Source organism: Anopheles marshallii, chromosome 3 (assembly GCF_943734725.1).
Source record: "Anopheles marshallii chromosome 3, idAnoMarsDA_429_01, whole genome shotgun sequence".
NCBI lineage: Eukaryota > Metazoa > Arthropoda > Insecta > Diptera > Culicidae > Anopheles > Anopheles marshallii.
The window spans coordinates 26,820,216-26,845,212 of NC_071327.1; the positions used below are offsets into that span (position 1 = coordinate 26,820,216).

Consider the following 24,997-nt stretch of genomic DNA (forward strand, 5'->3'; position numbering starts at 1 on the left):
TCTGGGTCAGAAATGTCGTTTTTATCCTCGTCTGTAAATCGTTCCCTAGTCGGGAGGATATTCTTTTCGCCGCCAGATTCCATTGTTGTGTGATTCGAGCCCTCTCCTGCTTCACACGGCGTAATTACGTATTCTTCGCAAAGCACATCTGAACACAGTTTGTCAGCATCGTCTAGCATTTTTGAGCTTACATGATCTGGATGTATTTCATACGCTACTTTCACGTCATCTAAAGAAAGATCATTGCCTGTAGGTATAATGTTGGCATCAACAGAATGTTTTTCTTCCGGTTGGGATGAATTGAATGGTTCGGAGTCATTTGTAACATTTACTTCATTGATATCGCCTACGCCGGTTACTTCAATATGCTCTCCTGTGATCGATATGTTTTGGTCATTCAGTGGTAGTCTCTTTTCGAGTGTTTCCTGATTTTTTTTAACTAACTCGCTGTAGCTTTGAAAGTCCAATACGTTCCATGAGCATTGTTTACAAGTGTTTACGGGCAAATCCTTGTCTACACTTATCTGTATGAAAAGATTCATGAATATATAATGTTAGCATCAGTTCTCGAACCTTATTACTGAAAAGAATACAGTGCATTTACCTCAAATGTGAAAACATTCTGAAGAGCCTCCCGAAACCTATCGTTTAACACTGAGCAGCCACTATCATCAGGCTCCAAACCAGCCAGACACAGTCTACATACATCATCCTTCATTGTTGTACCTTGTTTGATGCAATTGTATAAACGTTTTATTTCCAAACTGAAAACTAATCGATCGTTAATGTTACATTCTATGAGTTGGATAAAATGTCACAACAATTCCGTCATAAGTACCACGATGTTCAGTGATCATTTACCATACTTATGATAGTTTACACTCGGAAGGAAATGTACGGGACAAAGAACAAGCAATTTGTGTATTGTACCAGAACTTCCACAAGTTCTTCGTCGATAAAGATACGCACCTAATCTCAAATAATTTGCCACAATGTTGGCTTTGTTATTTATCCTTATTTCCTTTAAATACGCCGAAAAAAAACACACTGATTGTCTGGCAAGCTTATGTTACTCACTTGGCATGTAAATCAATACTCTTGCAAATGTGGGAGTATGACAAAGAAGCTTTGTTTTGAATTTTACCTCTGTCCAGTCAGTTGTCGAATAGATCAGGTTGGAATGAAATTATAGCATCTCTACAAAATGATTACTTTCACGAATGACACTTTTGAAACGAATATCTCTCATATTTTGTGACTAAAAATCGAACACAGCTCAGTTGAGATTATTGCACAGATCGTCATTAGCTCTAGCCCGTATTATGTTGAGGAGCTCGACCGATTAGAATACTGGATATCAGATGACCAGTCTGGTTCCAGTCCAAACCAGTAATCAAATGGTAAGTTTGTATGGCCTTCTGGAGAATCTACTCGGCGATCAAATCCATTTGTGACTGGGTCCCAAGAGCGCATACGTCCTTCTAGGTGCATTTGTTTATATTTGTGGATTACATTGTTTCAATTCGAAAGTACATATATACTTACTAAATAATGCATTAATCTGGTTCGCTCTCAGCCCAGTTTATTATGTGATCAGAGTAGTAAATTTATCGTTGTTTCTTTACCTTAACATTAGCCTTCTTTCTCCACATATAACTGATGCAGATAGTGTGCAAGAATACAGTAGATTCAATTTCTTCATCGATGTGTTATATATAAGCAGTAGATTGTTATGATATTTTTTACTCCATGTTACTTTTTCTTGCACTTCGTCTTGGCAATCCTAGCGTACGTGTACGCATTACTGGCTGATCTTGAACATTTGATTCGGGTGCTTCATTTTCCGCATCCTTTGCGGTGTCTAGTTCTTCCAGCGCCCGTTTGTTTATTTTAGAGATAGCAGTTCCTTTCTTTTTGGTGGGCTTTGATTTTTTATTTGCCACCGTTGTCTCTTCAACATCTTTCACATTTTCAAATGCTCGTTTTTTCGCCTCTTTTCTAGTACGTTCATTCAATCGAGCTAAATTTTTCAACACCAAAGCTTCCGCGTTCAGGGTTGATTTGTTTGCTTTCGATTCCATGACGGCACCGGTAACTTCGGACCGATTCGAAGAAGCCGTACGATTGATGTTTTCTTCATCATCATCGTCCTCGTTGGGATCCAACTGGGGTTCCATTTCTTCCTCGTCACTCATTTCTCCCGGATTTGTTCTATCGCTGATTGTTCTCTGAATCGCTTCTACTAAGGCGGATGTCTTGATACGAAAGTCTCGCACTGTACCCATGTGTAGCAGATAGGTTAAATCTTTCTTAGTTTTTTTGCTTAACTGCATAACTATCTTGTTGTACGTCTCGATGCGGAACACAAGCTTGGGAATCAATTTCGTCTGGCGTAATACTTTATCGCGATTGGATTTCGCTTTCGACGAACTTGCTGGCTCCTCTCCTTCATCTTGGCCAATAATATTCTCCTCAACAAACGGTATAAGATCGTAAATTTTAGATGCAAGTGGCTTCGATGATTTTACAACCAAATTGAATCTAAATGGTAGATAAAGGAAAATTTATGAAAAATAATCTCGTTATACATTTATCGTTAATGCAGGATCGCAATGTTTCGCGTTAATATACAACATACTTTGTAACGTCATAGGCGATCGGAACAATCGCATGACGAGCCAAAAAGTGCCTGCTTAAATTTGCAAGACAACCGTAGATCGAAAGCAACAGTTTGATTAGGGTATCCATAGTCGATCCGAGCGGCAGATTAGCGTTGCACAAATGCGTCAGGGAACCAAGAATGTGTACCAACTGCGAGCAAATTGATCGTTCGATTGACTTCAGCAACTGTGAAGCTGAAAATATCCCATAAAATAAATAGCAAATGATAAACGATTCGATTACTGTTTCATTGCCTCGCATATACTTACTCTCATCCGTGTCGTCTAACCCAAACACTTTCAAACGTATCATCAGACTATTAGTACGTAGGATCAAATGTTCGATTTCCTCTACCTGCTGTCGAAAGATCGCACACAAGCATTGGAATGTAGGTTCTGCTGTACCGGAAGAAATCGATTTAAAGTAAAACAGTGGATTTGTTTCCTCGGCCGCTATTTGGCCAAATTTTAGCTCCAGTCGCATTGCTATCGAATCGAAATAAGCCCCCGTTTGAGTGCGCATTCGCAAATCGAACAACAAACGATGTATGATGGCGAACGATTTTTGCTTCAGCTTGGTGTTGATACAAAAGTTCTGCATCCATTCGTAACCCTGCGCCAAATGGTCTTGAGTGAGGACAGGCGATTTATATAGCAGTTCCAAACATTGCAGCAGTCCCACCACGATTTTATCTCCAACCGATTCCGGCTCGTTACCATCTTTGAAGTACCATTCCACGATCGTTTGCAGTTGCACCAGTATTTCCTTTTTAAACGATGGTCCAATTGTACAACCTTAAGCGAGAAAAACAAAAAAATAGTTTGATTTTCATTACAATCAGCATATAACATCGCACGAACTTACATATCAATTGTAGAAAATCTTTAAACTTTCGCTCATATAATTCGATTGCCGATGATAAACCCTGTCGGAAACATTCGACAGCAGCCTGTGCAACAAACAGACCACCGTTTTCGGTCAACTCGGTCGTTTGCTTTATGCATCGATCGTACACTAACTTGGTGCACTCGGCCAAATGGCCAAATATACGCTTGCTGTGATTCACCTGCCAATAATCGGGAAGCGATCGTAAACCTTCCAACTTTTGACAGGCAATCTTAAGTATGTACTGCTGAAGATCTCGATTTCCGCGAAATAGTTTAAGATCTTCCTCTTTGGCATAATTTGTCATGGTACTGCAACGAATGAAAGTAAAAGAATTTGTAATTATTTGGCACTTACATCAATTATATACGTCATTGATAGCTGCAACTTACTCGAGTGAAATCTTTAGAATTCTTTCAATAGTGGCCAAGTCCCATATGTTTTCTGGTTTGAAGAATATTCCGGACTTTCCGGATCCAGCTAATGTGGAAGCATTCATCGATCCTTCAGTGTTATTCTTTTTGTTTCCTTTTTTCGGTTCCATTTTCTATGTTTAAAAGGTAGAATACAGAAGTCATAGAAATTACACACATAGCTACATATTTGACGAAACTCGACAAGTACCTTAAAATTTTCAACACAATGCTGGTGTTGTTTAAATAAGCGTACAAAATCACGCAGCAAGATATTGTCCTGCTTCGTTTTCCAGGCACAATACGTCATGGCAGCCTCTAAGGTATTTAAGTATTGCGCAGCAATAACCACACTCTTTGTATCCAGTGTACCAACCTGTAAATTTAGGATCAAATGTTAATTAAGTTGAAGTTACTGTCAATGGCAAAGTAATCTTACTATTCCCATATCTTCTGCACTGAGATTATCAATCCGTTCGACGATGAGTTGTAACGTATTTTTAACCGCACTGGTATCATGCTGAATATCATGCAGGTCGCAAAGTACCACACAATGCACCATAAACGATGTCAGTCGTCCGACATTGTCATACACCACTATGGAGCGCTGTTCATCCGATGAATAGTCCTCGCTCGGTTCACCTTTGTAACGGACACACTTTTCGAAATCAATTCGAAACGTTTCTTTCGGGTTTTCACCGAAGAAACTTTCAAAGTGCCAATCGATGAACTGCAATACGTGCGGTAATAGCTGAGTATTAAACTCTACCGCCCTTCCGAGAGCTTCGTAAAGCATTTCCCTCACTTCAAGCGTCTGGGTAAAACATCTGCAATTACAAAAAATGTTTCGATTTAAAATTATGCGGCTCGGCCTTCATGTGGCTTACTTACTTTCGCAACATTCCCATTATTTCAAGCGTTAACATATCGAAATGTACGTTCGGATTGTTCGGAGAACCATATGCGGCTTGTGACAGCAACGACATACCAGAGATGGTGAGTTGTGTGTAATTTCCTGCGCCACTGCCCATGAACGAGCGTCGAGAATTGTTATTTTTCAGTTGTTTCAGAAGTGAACAAAATCCAAACACACCCATTATCCGCGTTGATGTTTCGCTGTTGAAACAGTGTTACAGTGTTATTATAACGTACGGAAGCAAAAATTAGACATTATTTTACCCATTGTACATAGCCTTCCGCAATACTTCGATGTATCGATCGCGGATCGTGTGCGAAATGCGGAGTAATGGAAATATGAATGCCATGAATCGCATGGCATGGGTTCCATTTATCTGCAAAAATAAATAAAATCCATTACGTAATTCCGTAATCGATTTATTTTGCCTCTTACCAGCAGTAAATAATCCATGATGAACTGAATTGTATTTGAGCATTCAGATACCGTAAGGGCATTGGTCAAGCTTAGCGTTGTCAAGCAAGTATTAAACTGCGTTTCTTCCAGGTCGGCAAACAGATACTTCTTGATTTTGGCGATAATTCCGTTGCCAAAGATGAAACGTCTCTTGATAAATAGCTGAAAGAAATTGATCGCTATCCCATGCAGCTTTGTTTGCTTCTTAGCTAGCAGCAGTGCGAAAGCGAAATTAATCAGGCCCGGTGTAACCACTTCCTTTCCATCCTGACTGTTTTCCGTCAGTGTGCTAAACAGCTGATCGATACGTGCAATCACCGATGGCTCAATGCGACCTCGACACCAGGCCGACTGGGTGCACATTTCACGCTCCTTCTCGCTAATCGTTATAAGCTTGATTAGAAATGCCATTATGGGCGATGCAACGACATCGGTTGTGTCCGGCTGTCGGTTAATTTTGCTCATCGCAAGCAGCGCGCCGACCAAAAAGGGTGTAAGCAACACTTCCGGGTTATTTTGAAACGGCTTGAACATGGTTACAGTTTGTGTTTCATCGATTCGAAATTCGACTACGTTCGATAGATGAAAGAGGATCGTTTCTTCTGCTTCTCGGATCTCACTGTCGGAATAGCGATCTAAAATGTAAACATAATTCATGATTAATATTTTTTTCTTCGTAAGACCGGCTTGGCCGTATCGACTTGTTTTACCACGTAGCGAGATAGTCAGTCCTTGCTACGGGGGATTGGTCTGGATGGGATATTGGTGCGATATGGTATGGTATGGAGGTGGAGGTGGATTAATATATTTATTTAAGTAGATTTTTTTCAACCATACCAATACTATCGAAATCGGTGGTATCGCTGTTTTCAGTCGACAACAGCTTCTTGTAGTAATTTTTGTGGAAATATTTCTGTAGCGCCATCAAGGGAATCACCAACAGGCTCGGATGCTTTAAGCAAACGTGAAACAGCTGGCAAGCCAGCGGTGGAAGCTCGAGTGGTTCGATGTTTTTCAGATTTTCCGATATTTTCGTTACAAAGATGCTAGTTTCGTCTTTAGATAGAGTTAAATCTCGAAACATTCCACACAGTGGTGTGAGAATGACTAGCTGTAGCTTCATTTTGAATATTTCCTCCAACAGCTTCTGGCGATATTCTGCTCCGGTCAGAAGCATACCATTGGCGTTGAATCTCCCGGCACTGGCAGACAGTTGAAGAATCGTTTGGGGTACCAAATGCTTCCAGGTAATACATTTTGGGTCACCGGCCCGGATTGATTCAATGCATAGTTCACATATTTCTACCAGTTGCTCCGGGGTAAGCGACGGCAAGTCGGTCAAGAATCGTGCAACCATATCGAAAATCTGTTTCGTTGTAAGCTCCACAACGTTCAAATGCTGAAGCACGGCCATAACTAGCTCGAACCGTTTGCGAGCGCTTCGCTCCGAGTGTGCTAAACCGAGCAGGGTAAAGTGCCAAAGCGTGTAACCATCAATGGAATCAATATTGGACACAACCATGTCAATAAGCTAAAAGAAATTAACAAATTTAATGAAGGATTTGCATTTGTATTTTTGTTTTCTGCATTCCATCGAACAATTTACTCACTTGCGACGATTGCATTTTCTCTAGCAATTCCTTTAATTCATCGTGCTGTCTTTTTTGGCCCAACTTTATCACGGAAGACACAAGATTTGGCGGCATTTTGAGCAAATTTACACCACTAAACAAACACAAAACTTATTGAACAACGCCGGCGTACAGGACGATACACGAACACTTTGTAAACATTTAAATCCCGCCAACGACATAGTTTGACAGATCCGGGTTTTGTCAGTTAAATGCAGACAAGATGTGACAAAAGGAATTTTAAAATCATTAAGATCATAAAAATCTTGGTTTCCCGTTGTGCACGTTTTTTTTCATTTGAAGACGCGCTTTTGTGGTGAGCGTTGAATTTATGAGATCTTTCGTGAATTGGACTATTTTGCATGATTCTTTAAAATGTCCTTATTTTATGTGCGTTATGTTTTATTTATACTAATTTATACTATTTATACGATGAAAAATAACTGAAAAATAGTGGAAGTAGTGTTTCCTTTTCCCGGAACAGTACAAAAAGGTTACATTTTTTTCACTTTGCTGTGCTATGTAAAAACACTCCCATCATACACAAACGTCCCATCGAATTTCGGTCTAAAATGGTTAACCCCGATATATTTGCATAGTCAGCTAAACACGTAAAACAACGCTTACGATTGCAAACCTTTTATTTTGGTCGTTTGTGCGTCTTGTACAGGCTAGTAATCGCGACTTTGAAGAAAAGTTTTGTGCAAAAAAAAGAAAAAGTGCATCACACTGAAAACTGAGCAGATCGAAGCATAACTGTTGCAACAAAAGACTAAATCAATGTTAACGATAGTGGCAAAGCTATGTGCATAAAAATCACAATTACAAACGTGCTGCAAACAACGCAATACGACATAAAGAACCAGCGAAAAACAAACAACCTTATGCTGGGAATATTTGTGGCGAGGCGCCTTGGATGATGCAGTACCAACCGGTGTTCTCTTATCAGTGATTCCCCCTCGGTGTGGCTATGTGTGTGTTTTTTTATTCTTTCCTCACAGGCAAGGCACGGTAAAAATTGCTCATAGCTCAGTTCGACACAGCCGACAGACACGGTGGAGCTGGCGCAATCGTAATCGCAATGGAAGAGCTAAAATCGGCCGGAGGATGGTCCAAAAAATGGATCAAGGTTTTCTTCTGCATGATCTGTACCATGCTTTGTGTAAGTTGTACTAATGAACTACCTAGTTGAACGGTCAACGGTCACCAGTGCATATTAATACGCTTTTCCGTTCCAGTACCTGGGCGTACTGTTGTTGACGATCGGGTCGGTATGCAGACTGCAGTATGAACAGCTGGATGTTCTCATGGACATTCGTATGTACCGATTGGTTTTATTCCTGATGTTGGTAGGTACACTGTGTCTGGTACTAGCATTCATAGGATTCCTCGGCATATGGAGAGAAAATCGTCCTGTCTTGTATACGGTGAGCTATTCGTGCGATAGGCTTCCCGTGAGGAAGTTAGCAAAGATTTGGATAAATCTTAGTTTTTTCCACACAGTTCTGTTTGCTGCTGATCGTTTTTTCACTAATGGAAGGTACGGTGGCTTTTATTGGTTACACGCAAAGATACAGTATGGATATAGAAATGGAAACCAAGCTGTGGTTTTCCGTAAATCAGTATTCGCTCGATGTCAGTTTACAACCTTACGTGGATACGTATCAAATGCAGGTTAGTTAATGAGAGAATCTATAACGATCTTACAGTAATCGGTTCTACTAAACAAAACAAACCAAACTCTAGCTCAAGTGTTGCGGAGTGCACAACTACACCGATTGGCTTGCGGCTCTACCTCCAGATGATTACACGTCGAACGATGAGGATCTGATAACGCAGCTTGTTCCACTTTCCTGCTGTGATCTTGCAGATACAACGAAATGCACAATCTATGATGCCGGCTGCCATACCCGTCTGTACGACATTTTTTATGATACTGGCAATACGGTAATCACTAACACGCTAATAACGGTGCTATTACAGGTAGGTTGCATTGCGTTGCATACGGGTAGGAGATAGTTCTGGTATCGTACTAATATCTTCTCCATTCCATTGTAGCTTTGTGGGGCTGGATTTGGGTTCTTTTTAGTGCGTAAGCTGAGACTGTTTACATTCATGGATGAAGAGCTGTTCCACACGGAAAAGCACAACCCATTTGCGTACTCGAAAATGCAAAGCACAACTCTGTCGAGCGAAAAATTGTAAAGTTCAAGTGTTTGCATAGGCGTACAACGCCTTATTTTTTTTTAATCATAAGCCAGTCTTTGCCGTTTGTGAAACATCAAACCTTCAAACAGTACAGTATAACGTTTATCAGTTTGAGCCTTTGATAAGACACAAACGATAACGTACTTCATGGTACATTTGTGTTAGTATTACTTACATTTATATTTGGGGTAGCAAATTTTGTATTGTTCTCTCCATATAGAACCCCCTTTTTGATTGATTGTATAGATAATAAACTGCATGAAAACAAACATTCGCTAGAAAGTGCACTAAACACTCCTTTTGTGCTACCAATTTTGATGTTTTTGGTAGATAAAATACCTAAACTATTTCATAGGTTGATATTATTTAAAAGAAAACATAGTCATTCTATTCGCTAGCTATGATTTGAGAGCAAGTGAAGTTTTAAAGATTTTATTGTCTTATCAGTCAGCTATCAAATATTTGTTCTGACCTTTTTGATTATCTCTTCAATACCATCACGACTTTTCTGACGATGACAACGAAAAACTTTACGAGCTGTATTCTATTCTAATTCTATTCTAATGACTTGGCCATTTTGACGATAGTGAGTTACGGCTCACAGAATTTGCCTCTATTATAATTCCACACATAAGCTACTAAACATATCTCAAAACCTTTTTGTTCTCGAACGACACCAAAAGGTTTTTACCAGCCTAGGAGCTCAGTTTAGCTTTTTTATAGCTTTTATGACTCACTGGCGTTCATGTGTGTACTTTAGCTTACAAAGTATTGTACAGTTTCAGTCTTTACTGCTACCGAAGATATTTAAATTGGTGGCATTTTTTTCCAGAATGTGGCATGACTGGAATGCAGTATCTTACGCCATTGCGGAACTGATTAGCAGAATCGCTGATAGTGTTACGATAATTTTGATTCTTATCTAGATAAACTCCAACCCATGGATTTCTGTATCAGTAAGCAAAGTTCTTTGGAGTTATTTTGTGCGGCAAACAAGGATAGATATGCTTCAAGAAAGCATTTGCTTCATAAAAGAGCTGTAAGTCAATATTGTCCATGTCCTTAGCGTATAGCAGGATCTCGATTGACTTTTTAAGCACGATAATCTTCTTCTGAAGTTTCTACACCAGGGTCCTTGTCTTATATCTGGCATGTGATGTTAGTCATTATTAGTTTATCTAGAATTAGTGTCCCATAATGTCATACTAGTTCCATTGGTGTATGCGGCTAGAAATTGCTGCAAGAATATCTTAATTGCGATAATGAATACACTGCAATATGCTGACGATGTTCATTTACGGCCTGAGGCTCTAACGATCAAGAACCTTTCGTATTTCTGATAGTTGTTTTTTTTTTGGGCTGTAACCTTCTTAAGATTTTTTCACGACATTTTGGCTAGTTGAGCTCATTATTGTAGAAAATGTGTATTTCGTGTGTCAAATACTCTCACGAAAAAAATTTCAGCATCGTTATTCTATGCTGTATTTTAGATAGTATTGTTCCAACAGTATTTTTGAATTGGCGAATTGTGTTGAAATGGAAGTAAAGGACACCATCATATAAACATGTAGCAAAACAAAGTGACGTAAATCAACCTGACAGCTATTATCAAAACATTTTCACGACGATTTTGGACGACTTGCAAAAGAACCGTCCCGGGGAGCTGCTGTTTTGTTTGTTTGGTAAAATTCACGTGAATATTCAAGATGAGCAGCCCCGCTAAATTACAGGACCTTCCACCGAAGGGAGGCTACCAGAACATCCCATTTAAGCGGTTACCTGCAAAGACCTATTTCAAAGGTGAGCTGTGTTTGCAAGTGTTGATTATGTCATCACAACATTGCCGGAGGAAACAATCAAATAATCGGGATATTCCTTTCATTTTGCTGTGTTTTTTTTATTTGCAGGATGGCAAATGATCGCTGGTTATGCCGGTATTTCGACCGCTGGTTTGTTCTTGTACTGGCTGAACGTGAAGGAAAACCATCGAAATGACATCGAGATGCGATCCGCAAAGAACGTCATCTATCCACTGCTGCTAGCGGAAAGAGATCGCGAATACCTGAAGCAGCTACGACGAAACCGTGATGAAGAGGCTGAATTGATGAAGAACGTGGAAGGATGGGAGGTATGTAGTTGAGGAAATGAGCGTACAGGGTGGTGGGATTTAAATCGTGCGAAATTTGTCTGCTTTACTTTAAGGTCGGAACCTGGTACGGTGAACCGGTGTTCAAGACGATTCCCAAGGATAAGCTGGTCGAACCGACTTTCCAAGAGTTCTATGTGCACACTGATTACAAACATATGGCGAAGCGTTCCGATATTAAATTGATGAACTAAGGAACTCTATGATGCCAGAAGTGGATTAAAATTGTAGAGGAATGTGTAATTAAAAATAAAATCAGTTCCAATCTACTCTATTGTGAATTGCTGGGTAGTTCTTCTTTGATAGGAGCGCAAAATACGTATCTTAAAGCGAATCTATTGTATCTACAACCAAATAATGAGATGATCTTTCTTGGTATGTATTTTGAATGAAAATCGATATTGCTCTTTTACGTGGTCATCAGAACATTTATCCATCGAAAAAATCGCAAAATAATAGCTAAGCAGTATCTAAATTGTCGTTCTTCTTTATTTGCGTGATTTGCATATGCTAATACATCTCTTTGTGAAGCATAATGTAACTGCTATAAACTCAAATGCACATCGTGACGAGCAGATATGGATCCTAATAGGTACTACTTACACCTTGCACCTTGATTTGTTTCGCCAGATAACAAGCAAAAAGAATACCAAAGAACTGGAAAAAACAAGAACAACATTAATCCTTATAAGAATTTTATAATAAGAAACTTTTCTTAGCTAACAGACCTGAATAACAGCCAGTGCTATACCGGCAGCCCCTAGGCTTACAGCGTGCGCCTTGATGAAGTCACCGAAAGAATCGATACATCCAGTTTTGCGCAGAGTAGCACTGTTCGGATCCGGACAAGATACGTATCCAACGGCACCTTTTGATAAACAAAATAAAATATAGATACATGCATTGAAGCGTAAGTTCGGTTGTTCTTACCCGTCTGTTTCCGACAGCAGGTCATCGGAAGGAATGTTTCATTAAACTTTGCTGGATTTGCACGCGACCAATCCGAGCTGTTATAAACTCCGCAGCAATCGAACTAGAATTTGAAAAGAGAAAAAGCCTCAACTACTGTAGGTCCGTACGAGTAAATGCCAGAATTTGGAATGCTTACGTCGACCTGAATCTCGTCCCAAATCAATGTAATATCACCACCATTATCTCCACCATAGCTCTTCATCGAAGAGTTAAGCGCATTGCTAACGAGCTCCCTGGTGTCATTGCGCAGCACATATCCGCTGATTCCAGCCGCCAGTTCAAGGATGAAAATCAAAATCAACAGGACCGAAAACTGTGAAAACATAGGTGAAAAGTCGAAAAACCAGGCGTTTTAAAAGATGTGAATTGATAACTCTATTCAGCGCAAGCGGCTTACCGTAAGGGTCATGCAATAATTTTCCTTATAAGCGCCACAGCACCCGAAAAAGGCAATCACAAAGATGAACGATCCGATCACCACCAGGAAGGTGGGAATGCTGAAAAATTTTGCATCGAGAATGTCCCGGAAATTGTGATACGCTCCTTGAACCGTCAAACCCACGGCCATTATAATTACGCCCGTGATCTAAAATAGTCCATCAAAGAAAACGTGATTTATGTAATTAACGAACGTAGTATATTGACACGATCACATCGTGAACTTACCGCGAAGAAAAAGTTAAATAAGAATAACAAATATTTAATGAAATTAGCACTAGTTGAAAGAGCCATTTTTACGTTTTTTCTTTATCTTCTATCGGATCTGTAAGGACGAAACAATGCGTAATGTGGTTAATATGATTGTGTATGTAAAGAACTTAATTAGAGTTGATTAATCAATATCAAATCTTGACGACTAACTAAACTAAAGCAGAATTTTCGATATCAATATCATTTTATCGTTATTATGAAATGTAATGCATATATTAACTGTGTAGAATATTCTTAAAAGAGTATACTGCAACCGTTTTGCACCACGAACGCCCGGCACAATGTGTCTTTGCAAAACAAAAATCCCACTTCTCTGACCCTGTCTAGGAACGGACAAGGGCTATTTACTCACAGGTACATACGAATTGCGCTGTGAATGGCACTGCAAATTAGTCCACAGGCTCGGTTTACTGTACGCTGCTAAAAAACCCCGTTCTAGGCAAGATGCTAACGATAAGATAACCGCTTATCGTGCCGTATTTTCGAGAGAGCTTATATCAATCAGTGACAGAAAGCGGAAACATAAAGCATGCAATCGGGTTGTAACAAAGAATCGTTCCATAGTCGTTGAACGTTTGCTCAACTTTCGCACCACGTTGACGTTATGCAGGTGATGGCCAGAAAATAGTAATTCTGTTTGGTATCCGCTACTTCAAAACACGAAAGGACCCCATCATTGCTGATGCAGTCCATTAACCGGTTCGGTTTTATAAACCTTCGCTTAATGGGTGGCAGGGTCACGCAATTTCGTTCCTTTCGATCCGTGAGCGGCGGGGAGGCGCAAAAAGCTATCATGCAAAAACGACAATCCTTCCTTTGCTGCGTGGATCCGACGTTCGGGGCGACTTTCTAGCATCGGTTTGTCATTCGGGTGTTGCGTAGCATGAAATTGCGTATTTTCAGGGTTAAAAATCGATCCAAAAGAAGGGGTTTACATCTCAACGCAACAAGGCATAATAACCACCACCGCCATTACTACTACTTCTACCCACCACCACAAGCATGAAAAATTCATGGTTCATTTTTTGCATCCATATAGCGTGGATATGGTGGGGATGGAGGACGAGTAGCGGTTTTGGTGCCGGCTATCAAACGCCGATCATTATGCTGAGCTAGCCTCGGACTCGACGGTGATCCATTCCGCCTGGTACAGTGAATGTTTTCGTGTTCTTCTTCTTTTCGCGTACTCATTTCGTAACACCTGTAAATTGATCTATTTTTTCCAAAACAGATGCCGTATATGAACAACAAGGCTGCTGTGTGTTTGTGCCGTACTGTCTCTTTCGGTTTGTTTTGTAACCAGCGCAGTAGACTATGTGCAGTGTTGTTTATTGAACTCTGGAGGTGCGACACACAAAATGCAAAATGAAACATAAATTCAGTCATAAAAATTATCAACGTGGCCAATATCCATGTACTTGAGGGTAGGGAATATTTTTCCAGGGCGCTAAAGACTCAAAAATGTCCTTCCATTGCACTTAACAGCACTTTCGTAACATGTTTAACTTACTTCAAATGTTAAATGGTTCTACCACAAAGTAAATGAATCACATGAAGGAACAGTTTCAAGTCGTCACACTCGCTAAATTGCCAACCAGGTCGCTAAACGCACCTCTTTGTATATGGGTGCTGCCAACTGATAAGATGCGTAGGTGTGTATTTGACTGGGTTGACTGCAATCGACGCAGCAGGCTAAACTCACCCGTAACAGAGTAATTCTTTTCACAGCACTCTATCGCGTGTACTTTCCACTGCCTGTTCAGTAACGGTCGTCGGTTTAACAAACACGAGGCAGAATAATTACGATGGACACGTGTTTTTTTAGCAATACAATTCACACAACACGCACACACGATCGTTTTCCACTTCTCTTGTTCAATCTCCCTGAGCAGTGTGTATGCACCTAGGGATTGACAAATTCTTCGCTCGCTTTGCTTGCGTCGAGATGGCGATGCTCACCCGACGAATGATAAAAATGGAATGAACTAACTAAACCACATGTAAGCGTGAGGGCATAATAAACCACAGCGTCGAACACAGTTTACATACATCCGAACTATCGGTTGTTGCATGTGACAATATCGATCGATGACGAATGCCGCTTGAAATATTGTTCCGGGCAAGAAGCAGCTTACTCGGCCAATGGAGCAATCATAATTGAATCGCTGAGAGTTAATAAATTTGTAATGAATGCACTGTTTGTAGTAGACCTTTTCTTCGACACATACGGTAAAAGAGCGAAAGGTTACAATGTTTTTCGAGCGAATATTACATTGATTGTTCCAACACTGGCTAATATAGCAATTTAGCATTAAAGACAACGGAAATAATGATCTGTTAACACATGAACATATTATCAGTACTTGTTTATATAGAAATGTATCTTGTTTGTTGCGTAGTATTGTTTCCTGGAATGTTGTTACTTACCACTGTTGTTCCTATTCTTTGATGTAGATTTTCTACTCTAAAATTATCCAGTTCAACAAGTGCACTTTACATTGCATTCGATTTATTTTAGCTGCTTTTGCAATATTCTGGCAAATTGCAGAAAACAATCTATTTTTCGAGGTAATTCTAAGCATTTTTGAGAAGAACCGAAAGGGAATTAAAATGACCATATCAAACGTCAAAACAATGACAGCTGCCTCAATCGAAGCGTTGTTTACAAACATCTTTTTGCGCAAAGCGAATCTGTTCTTTTCTTGCGGAGTTTGTTTGAATATTGAATATTACCCTAAAACTTATCACATACACTCTTTCAACATGAACATGTTAACGCACTTTGGTCCCGACTCGGGTGGACGAGTTAAGGTATGTCAAAGAATGAGCAACATAGCATCAAAGTAAGTCCTACTTTACGCTCGTTTCAATTCCAGGGACTAACTATAGTTAAACCAGTCGTTTACGGGAATGTGGCACGTTCGTTTGGTAAGAAGCGGGAAGAAGATGGCCACACTCATCAGTGGACGGTGTATGTAAAGCCGTACAAAAACGAAGACATGCAGTCGTACGTGAAAAAGATACATTTTAAGCTGCACGAAAGTTATGCGAACCCGAATCGAATCATCACGAAACCACCGTACGAAGTAACCGAAACGGGCTGGGGTGAATTCGAAATAGTGATCAAAATCCATTTCCACGATCCCACGGAACGGCCGGTTACGATGTATCATATACTGAAGCTCTTCCAGTCTCCCATTCTGGATGGAGAGGTATCCTCGCAGATCGAAGGTAAGAAGGGTTTGGTGTCGGAGCAGTACGAAGAGCTGGTCTTCCAAGAACCAACACAACTGATGCAGCAACAGCTGACGAACGTAAAACCGGTAACGGCTGGCATCTGGAAACATGATACGGATTGTAAGTTTTTCCGCGGATTTAAATTTTCTTTTATTGGTTTATTTTATAAATATTTTTTTCTCGCTCCGCTGCAGTTGAGGAGAAAAAGGTGCAAGCACTGGAAAATATAATCGAAACTAAGGCGAAGGTAATATCGGAAATTGCACTACTGAAGGAGAAGCTTAAACTTGCGAGGGAAACGATAGCCAAATTTAAAACCGAAATGACCAAGGTGCAAGGACAGCAACCTGCCGCGTGACTTACATCTGATTCACGATAATTCTGATTCTGATAAACACTCAATTGATTTGCTTGAATCACGTAAGAATATACTATTGTAAGAAATAAACGTAGTAATAAGAATAGATTAAGTACAACATACAATTCTGAACTTGGTGCACTGAAGAGAAAAAGACAACAAACGCTGCATTAATCTTCTTCTATATATTTCTTGTTCGCATCATTGTAACTACCATCATGTGGAGGTCTGTAGTGTGTCCTACATATTTGCCTAAGCATGTTCCAGTCTAACATTCCGTCCTATACTCTATTCCTCTTGGGTCGTTTTAGCTACTGTTCAAGACTTCCATATTTCATGCAATTGTTTCTGTTTTGATAGATTTGTGTGAGAATAGTTTCTATTTGGTTTGCTGATTATTTTATTTAAATAGAATCGTTCTACCAAGGCAGTTTGACATTGAATGTACGAAACAAAATGTGTCCACTAAGCGTACAATGTTTTCTTAGCGGAACGATTAAATGCTCTCAGGTTTATAGGAATAAAATATGAAACGAAATTTTTGCATAGTTTACATCACTCTATAAGTGACTGCTGATTGATAGGTGGGTGAAAAACAATGCTACACCAAGCAACAGCCATCATCATCATTATCCTTTTGTAAATGATTCGTTTTACAGTCCCTTGAAACATTGACATCGTTGGGTCATCGATTTATCGTTCTCATTTCAAAATAGTTCTTATGTGATAGAAGCGTCCAGTATTAGTGTATTGTTGCTATTTCTCTCAGAATCAATCAAACTGCAGATAACAAATACATGAAATAAACTTAGCTTATCTAACCTTAAGTACCATTGGTTTCGGTAAGTGTAGCAAAATAGAGAGAATAATCGCCAATCAAAAACGATAGTCGAATATTAACTAGAGAAGAATTCACAGTTGATATGCGATCTTATTGCATAGAATAACTTTCACTTGGAACGGCATTTGAACCATTTGCTTCTATGAAATAATAAGTAACTTTACTGCTCCTGGCTGTTGTAACTCTGTTTGGATTCTTTCGTGTTCAACGGAGTCGCTTCCGCTTCGGCTGCTTCAATCGAACTGGCCGGCTTGTCACCTTTGTTCCAGGGCTGTTCTTCACCTGACGCCAGTAGCAGGTAGGCAATGATCTCCAGAATGTATAAACCGATCGTAACAAAGAAGATTACACGCCAAGCACCGATCGTTTGCTAAAAGAAGGAAAAATCGGCGAACGAAACAAGTTAAAAAATAAATTCGGTTCATTCCTTTACAAAGCTCTGCATTCATGCTTACATTTCCGTGCGTGATCTGTCCAACAAAGATAGGCACAATGATGCCAGAGAGCGTAGCGGCCGTATTCGTAATGGCCATCAGTGTTCCGGCATAGTTCGGTGCAATATCGATATGGTTAGAGAGCAGTCCGCAGAACATGCCACCGATTGCCGTAATGCCAACCGTCATCAGAGTAACCGCCAGTCCACGTTGGCATCCGATGTAGCAGAGGGCCAGCAGGCATGCCATCGGTACGGCAGATGCAATAAAGGTGGCAGTTTTGCGCGCAATGGTGGTCGTGATCTTGCCCCGCGATCGTAACGCATCCAGCGTTTTGCTGAGGGCCATACTGAAGAACCACATCGTCAGGAACGGGATGGCGGTAACGACGGCATTCTCCTTGATGTTGAATTGCAGTACCTGCTTCATGTAGAATGGTAGCTCGATCAACAGCATGTACCAGCCCCAGTTGTTGCAGACATGAGCGATCAGTATGCCGTAGAATGGAGCGGACGTAAACACCTTTCGCCACGGTACGGGAGGTTTTGGCTCGTTGTGACCGCTCGACGAACCTGACCCAAGCGAAGAGGTAATGAGATCACGCTCCTCCTGATTAATCAATGGCTGCTTGCTGGGTGTATCCTGGATCAGCCACAGCCACAAAACCATCCACAGGCAGCTTAGGCCACCCATCACGTAAAACACCGACTCCCAGCCGAGTGTGCCGGCCAGCACGCCAGCCATCAGCATCGAAATGACCGTACCAAGTGCGGTACCAGCGTACACGATAGCGGACATCACACTGCGTTCGTTCGGCGGAGCCCACGATGCCAGCATAACGTGCATTGCCGGGAAGGTCACACCGCCCCCGATTCCTTCGCCAACGCGCATAACGATCATCGCAACGTAATGCATCTTGGCCGCGACCGGTGTGAGCAGGGTGCAGACAACATTGATTAACACGGAGAAGAACATTACCCAACGGGCGGAAAACGATTCGGCGACACGTGCTCCCGGAACCTGAGAAACCAGGTAACCCCAGAAGTAGCAGCTCAGAATAATGCCCTGTACCGGTTCGCTCCAGATGAATGGACCGTCCTAAAAAGCGGGAGAGAGCAAATAAAAGAGACAACAAATTGTGATTAGTATTTTCACATCTACTCAGTGATTTACAGTTCGTAACGCAATTATAAGACCCCTAGATTTTTAATTTCATCATGAAATTTAGAATATATTGTTGAGAATTATGTTCTACGTTACGTTAGAAACTGTAATATAAAAATCCTAGTGAAGGTAATAATAGCACCGAAAGTGCTAAAGGTTAATGGTAAACGAAGATTTATTTTAAGGAAGTTTTAAAAGTATACAAACACATACTTTATTTTAATGTTCTCACTACTTAAAGCTTAACAGCATTTACATTTTTCATTCACTTTCGATTGATTGAAAATGATCGTAAGGGCTGTTGCTCGAATATGATCCCATAACACTTTCCATTCATCTAAAGAATATTTCTCATTCTTCTTCATTCGCCAACTGAACTGAGAGAATGAAAGTGAAACCAATTTAAGCGACTTTTGCAAAACATCAATATCAAGAAGATCCGCAAAGCAACGAAGAGGAATCGGCAAATGAAAAAGCAACCACAAAAAGACCAACATAAATAACAGCTGTTAACGCTTCTCTTGTATGGTTCTTTTTGTCATAATTCCCATTCGCGATTCCAGCACATTCATTCAATTGATTGGCGCCGCGTCCGAATCTTCCCAAAACACGCTGTAGTCATCTTCGGACATCACACTTCCGAACCGACCATGACCTTCTCTTCCATTGCTTTAAGGTTTTGGTTCGGGAAGGAGGGAAGGTTTAATATTTATTTTAAGCTTTGGGAGAAGCAAGTCGATTAATCTGCATCGCAGGCTGTGACCGGTTGATTGAAATGTGAGGCACGATAAATTGGTTAGATTTGAAACCGAATTCCACGAGAGGTCATTGTACAGAATGGTTGAAGTTAGCTATTGTACTGATGTCCAGCCAAATAGCTTGTTGTCAAGCATGTGCATTTGGGAATAGTGATATTCGCTATCAGGTTGTAAATTGATACATAGATATCAGGAGGGAAACGCAAATTGGACCATAACTCGCAAACATATGTGTTGTTATCGAAATACAGGTACAACGCAGTCGAATAAACCGAGTATGAGCAAGCATGAAAAAATATTTGTTCCGTGAAAGAAAGCCTTTTGGTGAGTTATTCTTGTGAGAATCTTTTTTTATGTATGGTTTAAAAACTAGTCAACAATTTGTACTTGTACTTAAATGTACTTAAAATGTTATTATACGCTTGTTCACGTGTGTATAGTCTTATAGTACAACAAGTATGGACAAATACGATTAATCTTAAGAAAACGTTATATAGTTATGTTCAGCACTGCAAGTAGCGTAAATTTGTTCAACATAATGAATCATACTTAGAGTAAAGTGAAGTTACAATGATGATGAAGATAAGTCTCATTCCTCAAAACCAAACCAGCAATGCGCTGTTTTATTGTGTAACATCGTTCCAAACCCGCCACAATGTCCCACACTGTTGAAGGAAGATAACATAACGATTCTTATTTCCTAAATACTTACCTCAACCGCTTCGGTTGAGTTGCTGCCCTGACAGACGGGTTCGGCGTTAACGTGTTCCTTCGCCTCGACCGACAATGCACCGTGATGGGCTAGGGCGGAATGGTTCAACATCGCGACCATCGCCACGCTCAGATTCACCTTCAGCCCGTAGATGATAGCCATCGCGATTGAACCGAGCACGGCCAAAATGTAACGGGCCGGGATGAGGGCTAAAACATGGCGAGAGGAAAAAAAAGGGGTATTAAAAACTCTTCAATTCGTCCTGAAACTCATGGGGAGCCACATTATCGTTGGGCGTAGGCGCAAAAGTACCAGTTGAAAACAACAACAAAGAGACAATTAAATTTCCCCAATGTTACCCAAACGGTTTGTGACATAGCATTGCATGGTTCCCTCCGAACATGGAATAAGGTTTTGCCTCCGGAGCATACGCATTTGACCGACCCTTTCCTCATGACGGCGGTGGGATGGGTAACGCGATTCGACGGATACGATCTGATCGTATGGCATGTAAATCAGTCACACTTCTGACACAGACCAATGCATACAAGGGCAATGCTGAAACAATGGTGAAGAACCCGTTGGAACGTTAGAAGAGTGCATCGATCCAGAACCGGTGACTGCATCATTCCGCTTCCGGTGAGGGTTTGATTTGTACTTTTTTTTTCTCAAAATCGCACACGGTGGCAGACAAATATCAACAACGGGTAAAAGTAGGCAAACGTTACATCCGGGCCAAGTGCAGTCTCTCTTTTCTTCCTGAACGGCTCATCGCAGGTTTAGCGCAAACGGGAATTGTGATGCGCTTTTACCCAACAAAGGTTTTAAAACACCAGAAGCGGTAGCGCTGTCGTTAACCAATGAAGGAAACCCTTCGAACGGGGTGATAGCTTTTTAGGCTAAGGCATCTTATTCACGTAGACAGTCGATGTCCGCCCATGTTCTAAGGAGTGGCAGACATCCGCATAAGAAAAAGCAAACGTTCCGCTAGAAGAGATTTCCAAGTTATTGCTTAAAGGAGTACAGGCGAATGACAATGATCAACGCAAGGCGATAGTGGATGGAGAATTCTCAATGCCCTTCGCTTCCGCCAACGGTCTACGCCAAAGAGATGAGCTAGCTTACCTACGCTTCAACCTAGCGCTAGAGAGGGTCATTCGCAACAAGGAGGTGGTAAAACTTCGAGGAACATCATCATAGACATAGATGTCATTGGTCATAGAAATGACATAGACATAATTAGTTTACATTTCTCCTGCACAGTGGATACTTATCAATTGATTGAGCAGACGATCAAACACCAAGTTGATGAAACATCAATTGAACACCAGCTGATCTGCTAACAAATTCTAAATTTCGCAGAGGACGACGTACAAATTTCTCCTATCTTGGGACAAAGATCAACACCGACATCAACATTGATGTTGAGATACGCGCTAGGGTGATGGCTGCCTACTGATCTTTCTACAGTCTTCAGGAGAAAACTACTCTACTCAAAACACCTTTCGCGACAATCGAAGCTGGGATTATATAGAACTTATATAGTTCCAGTACTTAGGTACGCCTCTGAGACATAGACTTTGTTTTAGACAAACTAACTGTCGTACAGCGAGTTAGACTCGCCAGGCTTCGGTGGGCTGGTCACGTTATGAGAATGACGTCGGACCTACCTCGTGAAGTCTTCTTAGGTCGTCTACATGGACCTATAATCACGCTTCAAATTGAGATGGAAGAATGGCGTTGATGCGTCCACCAAAAAAGTTAGGGATTATGGATTGGCAGATGAAGGCGATCGACCATGAGCGACAACCAAGATAGAAGATTGATAAACCATTTACATACATGATCGTGTACGTTGTCATGTTAGTTTCTCCCAGAATTCACCGATCGTTATAGCAATACCCTAGCCCAGAAAACAATACAATCATATTCACATCGTAAATCGTGGCAATGCGATCTTGGACATAGCTGAATGCAGCAAACTTATCAACTGCTATCAATCAAAGTCAAACGCACACCCAAAGAATGCATACGATGTTCGCTGGTTGATTGTTTTTTTTTTGGCGGGAAATTGTGTGCGCCTTCCGCCCAGGTAGGAACCTAGCGTTGGCGAGTGTGGCGATGAAAATCTCAAATTTTCCCATGGTGACGATTGTTTGTGTGGCTAGGTCAACCTGTTGGTCCATATACGTACACTTCTAGGAGGTCTTCCCTTTTTGTGTGTGCGTAAAAGAACGCGGCAAAACCAATTCAGCTCTTTTGAGCATGGGAGAACATTCACTTCTCGCACCGATAGGGACGCGCAATGCATGCCGGCTTTTTGGCGCACCACGTGTATACACACGAAGGATAACTCAATGTCAAAAGCGTATATTTTCCCTTTTCGTTAACCTTTGCTGTATTCGTCTGTAAGTCTCGCGGTGGGAGAGCAGTGTGGATAAGAATTTAACTAAGAAAAATCTGAAATTCACTGCTATGAATATGGAAACCGGCACTTAAAATACTGAAACTGCACCCGGACCAATTATGACCCAGATATGATGGTCAAATTTCCCTTCGACATCCCTCTAGCAAACACAGTTTCTTGCGATTTTCCCGACGAACGAACGTCACAACACGTTTTCGTGCTTTCGCGCCAGCGTCGAAAGATGCGTCTGGCCGTGTCCTCTAGCTGACCTTTCGGTCCTACCCGATGGAAAGCGGTGTAGTGCGATCGGAACAAAGATGTACAAGAATGAGTAATTCCCACCCAAGATTGCGTTTTTAAGGGAGGATAAGCTATTTATCTCGCGTGCTATAAAGTACTAATGTATACACAATTAAAGATTCCTTCTGCTACGCTGTGGGAGTATGCTAGGAGTGAAGTGTTTTGATTACCAATCAAGCATGGCAAGAACATTTGCACCAGCACAATTAGAGAGCCTTTCAATTTCCCTATAATGGATGGATATTTATACACACTGTCGACAGTTTGTTAAATAAAACAAATTCTTCATACTGTTTGTTCAATTTGCTCCCTCATCGGTGGGGGAAATTTCATCATCAGCTATTACAAAGCCGCAAAAGACGATGTTTACTATAATGTTGACGAACTACAAATCCCTCAAAATTACCTCTTTCAATAGCAATTGTTTTTCTGACTTGTTGTGACTCTGGGTTGGGTGTTCACTCGGTTCGGTTTTCTTCCGATACACGGATTCCTTCAATAATCTTGTCAATCTGAAACCTAAAAGAAACACGGCCGTGTGTTTGTGCGGAGTTGAAATTATTTTACAAGTGTTCCTGCTTCTTGTCACGTTCGCCGCACCCATAATTCGTGACCTTTTTCTTAAACTTTGCTCATGTCCAACCTCATCGTTTTTGGAGCTCTGGAAAGATGTTATCCTGCCGGGTGGTTCCACTCTAATCCTTCGTCCGAATCCATATAATTGGAACAATATTCAACTGGTTACGACTTGAGTTGCGCGTTGCCTGTTCTATTTCCAGCTCATTCGCCTTTTTGCCTTTTTTGCATCCGAGCTCGTCTGCTACAACAGTTGGGCACGATGGTGTTTGCTGTGATGAGATTTGTTCTGAAGTGCATAAATTAAATCCAACCCTTTCGATGACGAAATCAGCGTTGCCACAAGAATTTACATTCGGTTTGGGATAAGCAACAGTTCTATCGGACCTGGGGAGGCATCTTCACCAAGGCCACTATTGTCGCACCAGACAAATGGATGATATCGGTGCTTAAAGACGACACATGAGTGTGAGCGCGATTTGATATTCCCCACCTTGCATCGATTTCCTCGACCCTAAAGCAACAGAAACGAAATCGTACTCCACACGGTGGTTTAATTTTAGTTCGTCGAAACCTGAATATCGTCGATGATGCTGTTGCTGCTGCACGCACAGTAAAAGTGTGTTCATATGGAAGCTTGCTAGATGAGGTCGGAAAAAGGACTACATTCTCGTGCATCCAAATGGCCAGACGAGAAAAGGGATCAACTGAACTGTCTTCGGTTTACCGCCTACATGACCGCCACATCTTGGGACGTTGTAACTTGTATCCTCCTCCGCAATTTGGTGCACGGAACAGGACCGTATTGGATTTTCTTCTGTAGGGTAACGGCACCCCATACTGAGAGAAAAGCAACCACTGACTCAGGCATTCCCCCACATTTGCTTCCCATATCGATACGCACAGAGAAACTTCGCTTTTAACCATATGGTGTTTTCATTTTCATCCACTCTTGCTGTAGAGTACTGTGATAAGAACAACGCCTTCTCGGGACTGTACTTTTGCCACCTCACGTCGCAATATACTTACTTCCCAAGATGTTGCCTTTCGCTGGCACGACTTGATCTCCCATGATGACAACTTTTCGGTTGCTTCCAGTCTAGGCCTCAAACTGTTTTCCACTCAAAACTAATCTTCTTCTATTATACGGCTAAATCACGCCTTTCACTGGAAGTTTTCGTCCACACTGCACAGAAAACACTTCGTCTTCA

The 24,997-nt window shown here is 41.1% G+C and overlaps 6 protein-coding genes across 6 annotated transcripts; 3 read left to right on the plus strand and 3 right to left on the minus strand.

The window, feature by feature from the left end:
• Nucleotides 1–1,742: 1,742 nt before the first annotated feature.
• LOC128712249 (Fanconi anemia group I protein) lies at nt 1,743–7,037 on the minus strand. The gene is made up of 12 exons (XM_053807145.1): nt 6,942–7,037; nt 6,169–6,862; nt 5,311–5,966; nt 5,139–5,251; nt 4,851–5,075; nt 4,399–4,786; nt 4,171–4,335; nt 3,939–4,093; nt 3,526–3,857; nt 2,931–3,455; nt 2,639–2,855; nt 1,743–2,541 (listed from the first exon to the last, which is right to left on the minus strand). The coding sequence occupies exons 1-12, from the start codon at nt 7,035–7,037 to the stop codon at nt 1,743–1,745; spliced, it is 4,365 nt and encodes a 1,454-aa protein (XP_053663120.1).
• A 1,006-nt stretch (nt 7,038–8,043) lies between these two features.
• LOC128715173 (tetraspanin-3-like) lies at nt 8,044–9,167 on the plus strand. The gene is made up of 5 exons (XM_053810055.1): nt 8,044–8,124; nt 8,201–8,389; nt 8,466–8,636; nt 8,709–8,945; nt 9,021–9,167. The coding sequence occupies exons 1-5, from the start codon at nt 8,044–8,046 to the stop codon at nt 9,165–9,167; spliced, it is 825 nt and encodes a 274-aa protein (XP_053666030.1).
• A 1,709-nt stretch (nt 9,168–10,876) lies between these two features.
• On the plus strand, nt 10,877–11,510 carry LOC128711853 (NADH dehydrogenase [ubiquinone] 1 alpha subcomplex subunit 13). The gene is made up of 3 exons (XM_053806739.1): nt 10,877–10,970; nt 11,078–11,298; nt 11,373–11,510. Exons 1-3 carry the CDS (start codon nt 10,877–10,879, stop codon nt 11,508–11,510), a joined length of 453 nt encoding a protein of 150 aa, XP_053662714.1.
• A 391-nt stretch (nt 11,511–11,901) lies between these two features.
• On the minus strand, nt 11,902–13,026 carry LOC128711752 (CD63 antigen). The gene is made up of 6 exons (XM_053806638.1): nt 12,955–13,026; nt 12,686–12,874; nt 12,425–12,601; nt 12,247–12,349; nt 12,045–12,184; nt 11,902–11,973 (listed from the first exon to the last, which is right to left on the minus strand). Exons 1-6 carry the CDS (start codon nt 13,018–13,020, stop codon nt 11,902–11,904), a joined length of 747 nt encoding a protein of 248 aa, XP_053662613.1. The 5' UTR covers nt 13,021–13,026.
• Nucleotides 13,027–15,762: 2,736 nt separating this feature from the next.
• On the plus strand, nt 15,763–16,594 carry LOC128713965 (YEATS domain-containing protein 4). Its single transcript, XM_053808840.1, has 3 exons — nt 15,763–15,810; nt 15,876–16,356; nt 16,431–16,594. Exons 1-3 carry the CDS (start codon nt 15,763–15,765, stop codon nt 16,592–16,594), a joined length of 693 nt encoding a protein of 230 aa, XP_053664815.1.
• A 1,001-nt stretch (nt 16,595–17,595) lies between these two features.
• On the minus strand, nt 17,596–24,858 carry LOC128710876 (sialin). The gene is made up of 4 exons (XM_053805730.1): nt 24,816–24,858; nt 20,504–20,712; nt 17,891–18,967; nt 17,596–17,805 (listed from the first exon to the last, which is right to left on the minus strand). The coding sequence occupies exons 1-4, from the start codon at nt 24,856–24,858 to the stop codon at nt 17,596–17,598; spliced, it is 1,539 nt and encodes a 512-aa protein (XP_053661705.1).
• Between the last annotated feature and the right edge of the window lie 139 nt (nt 24,859–24,997).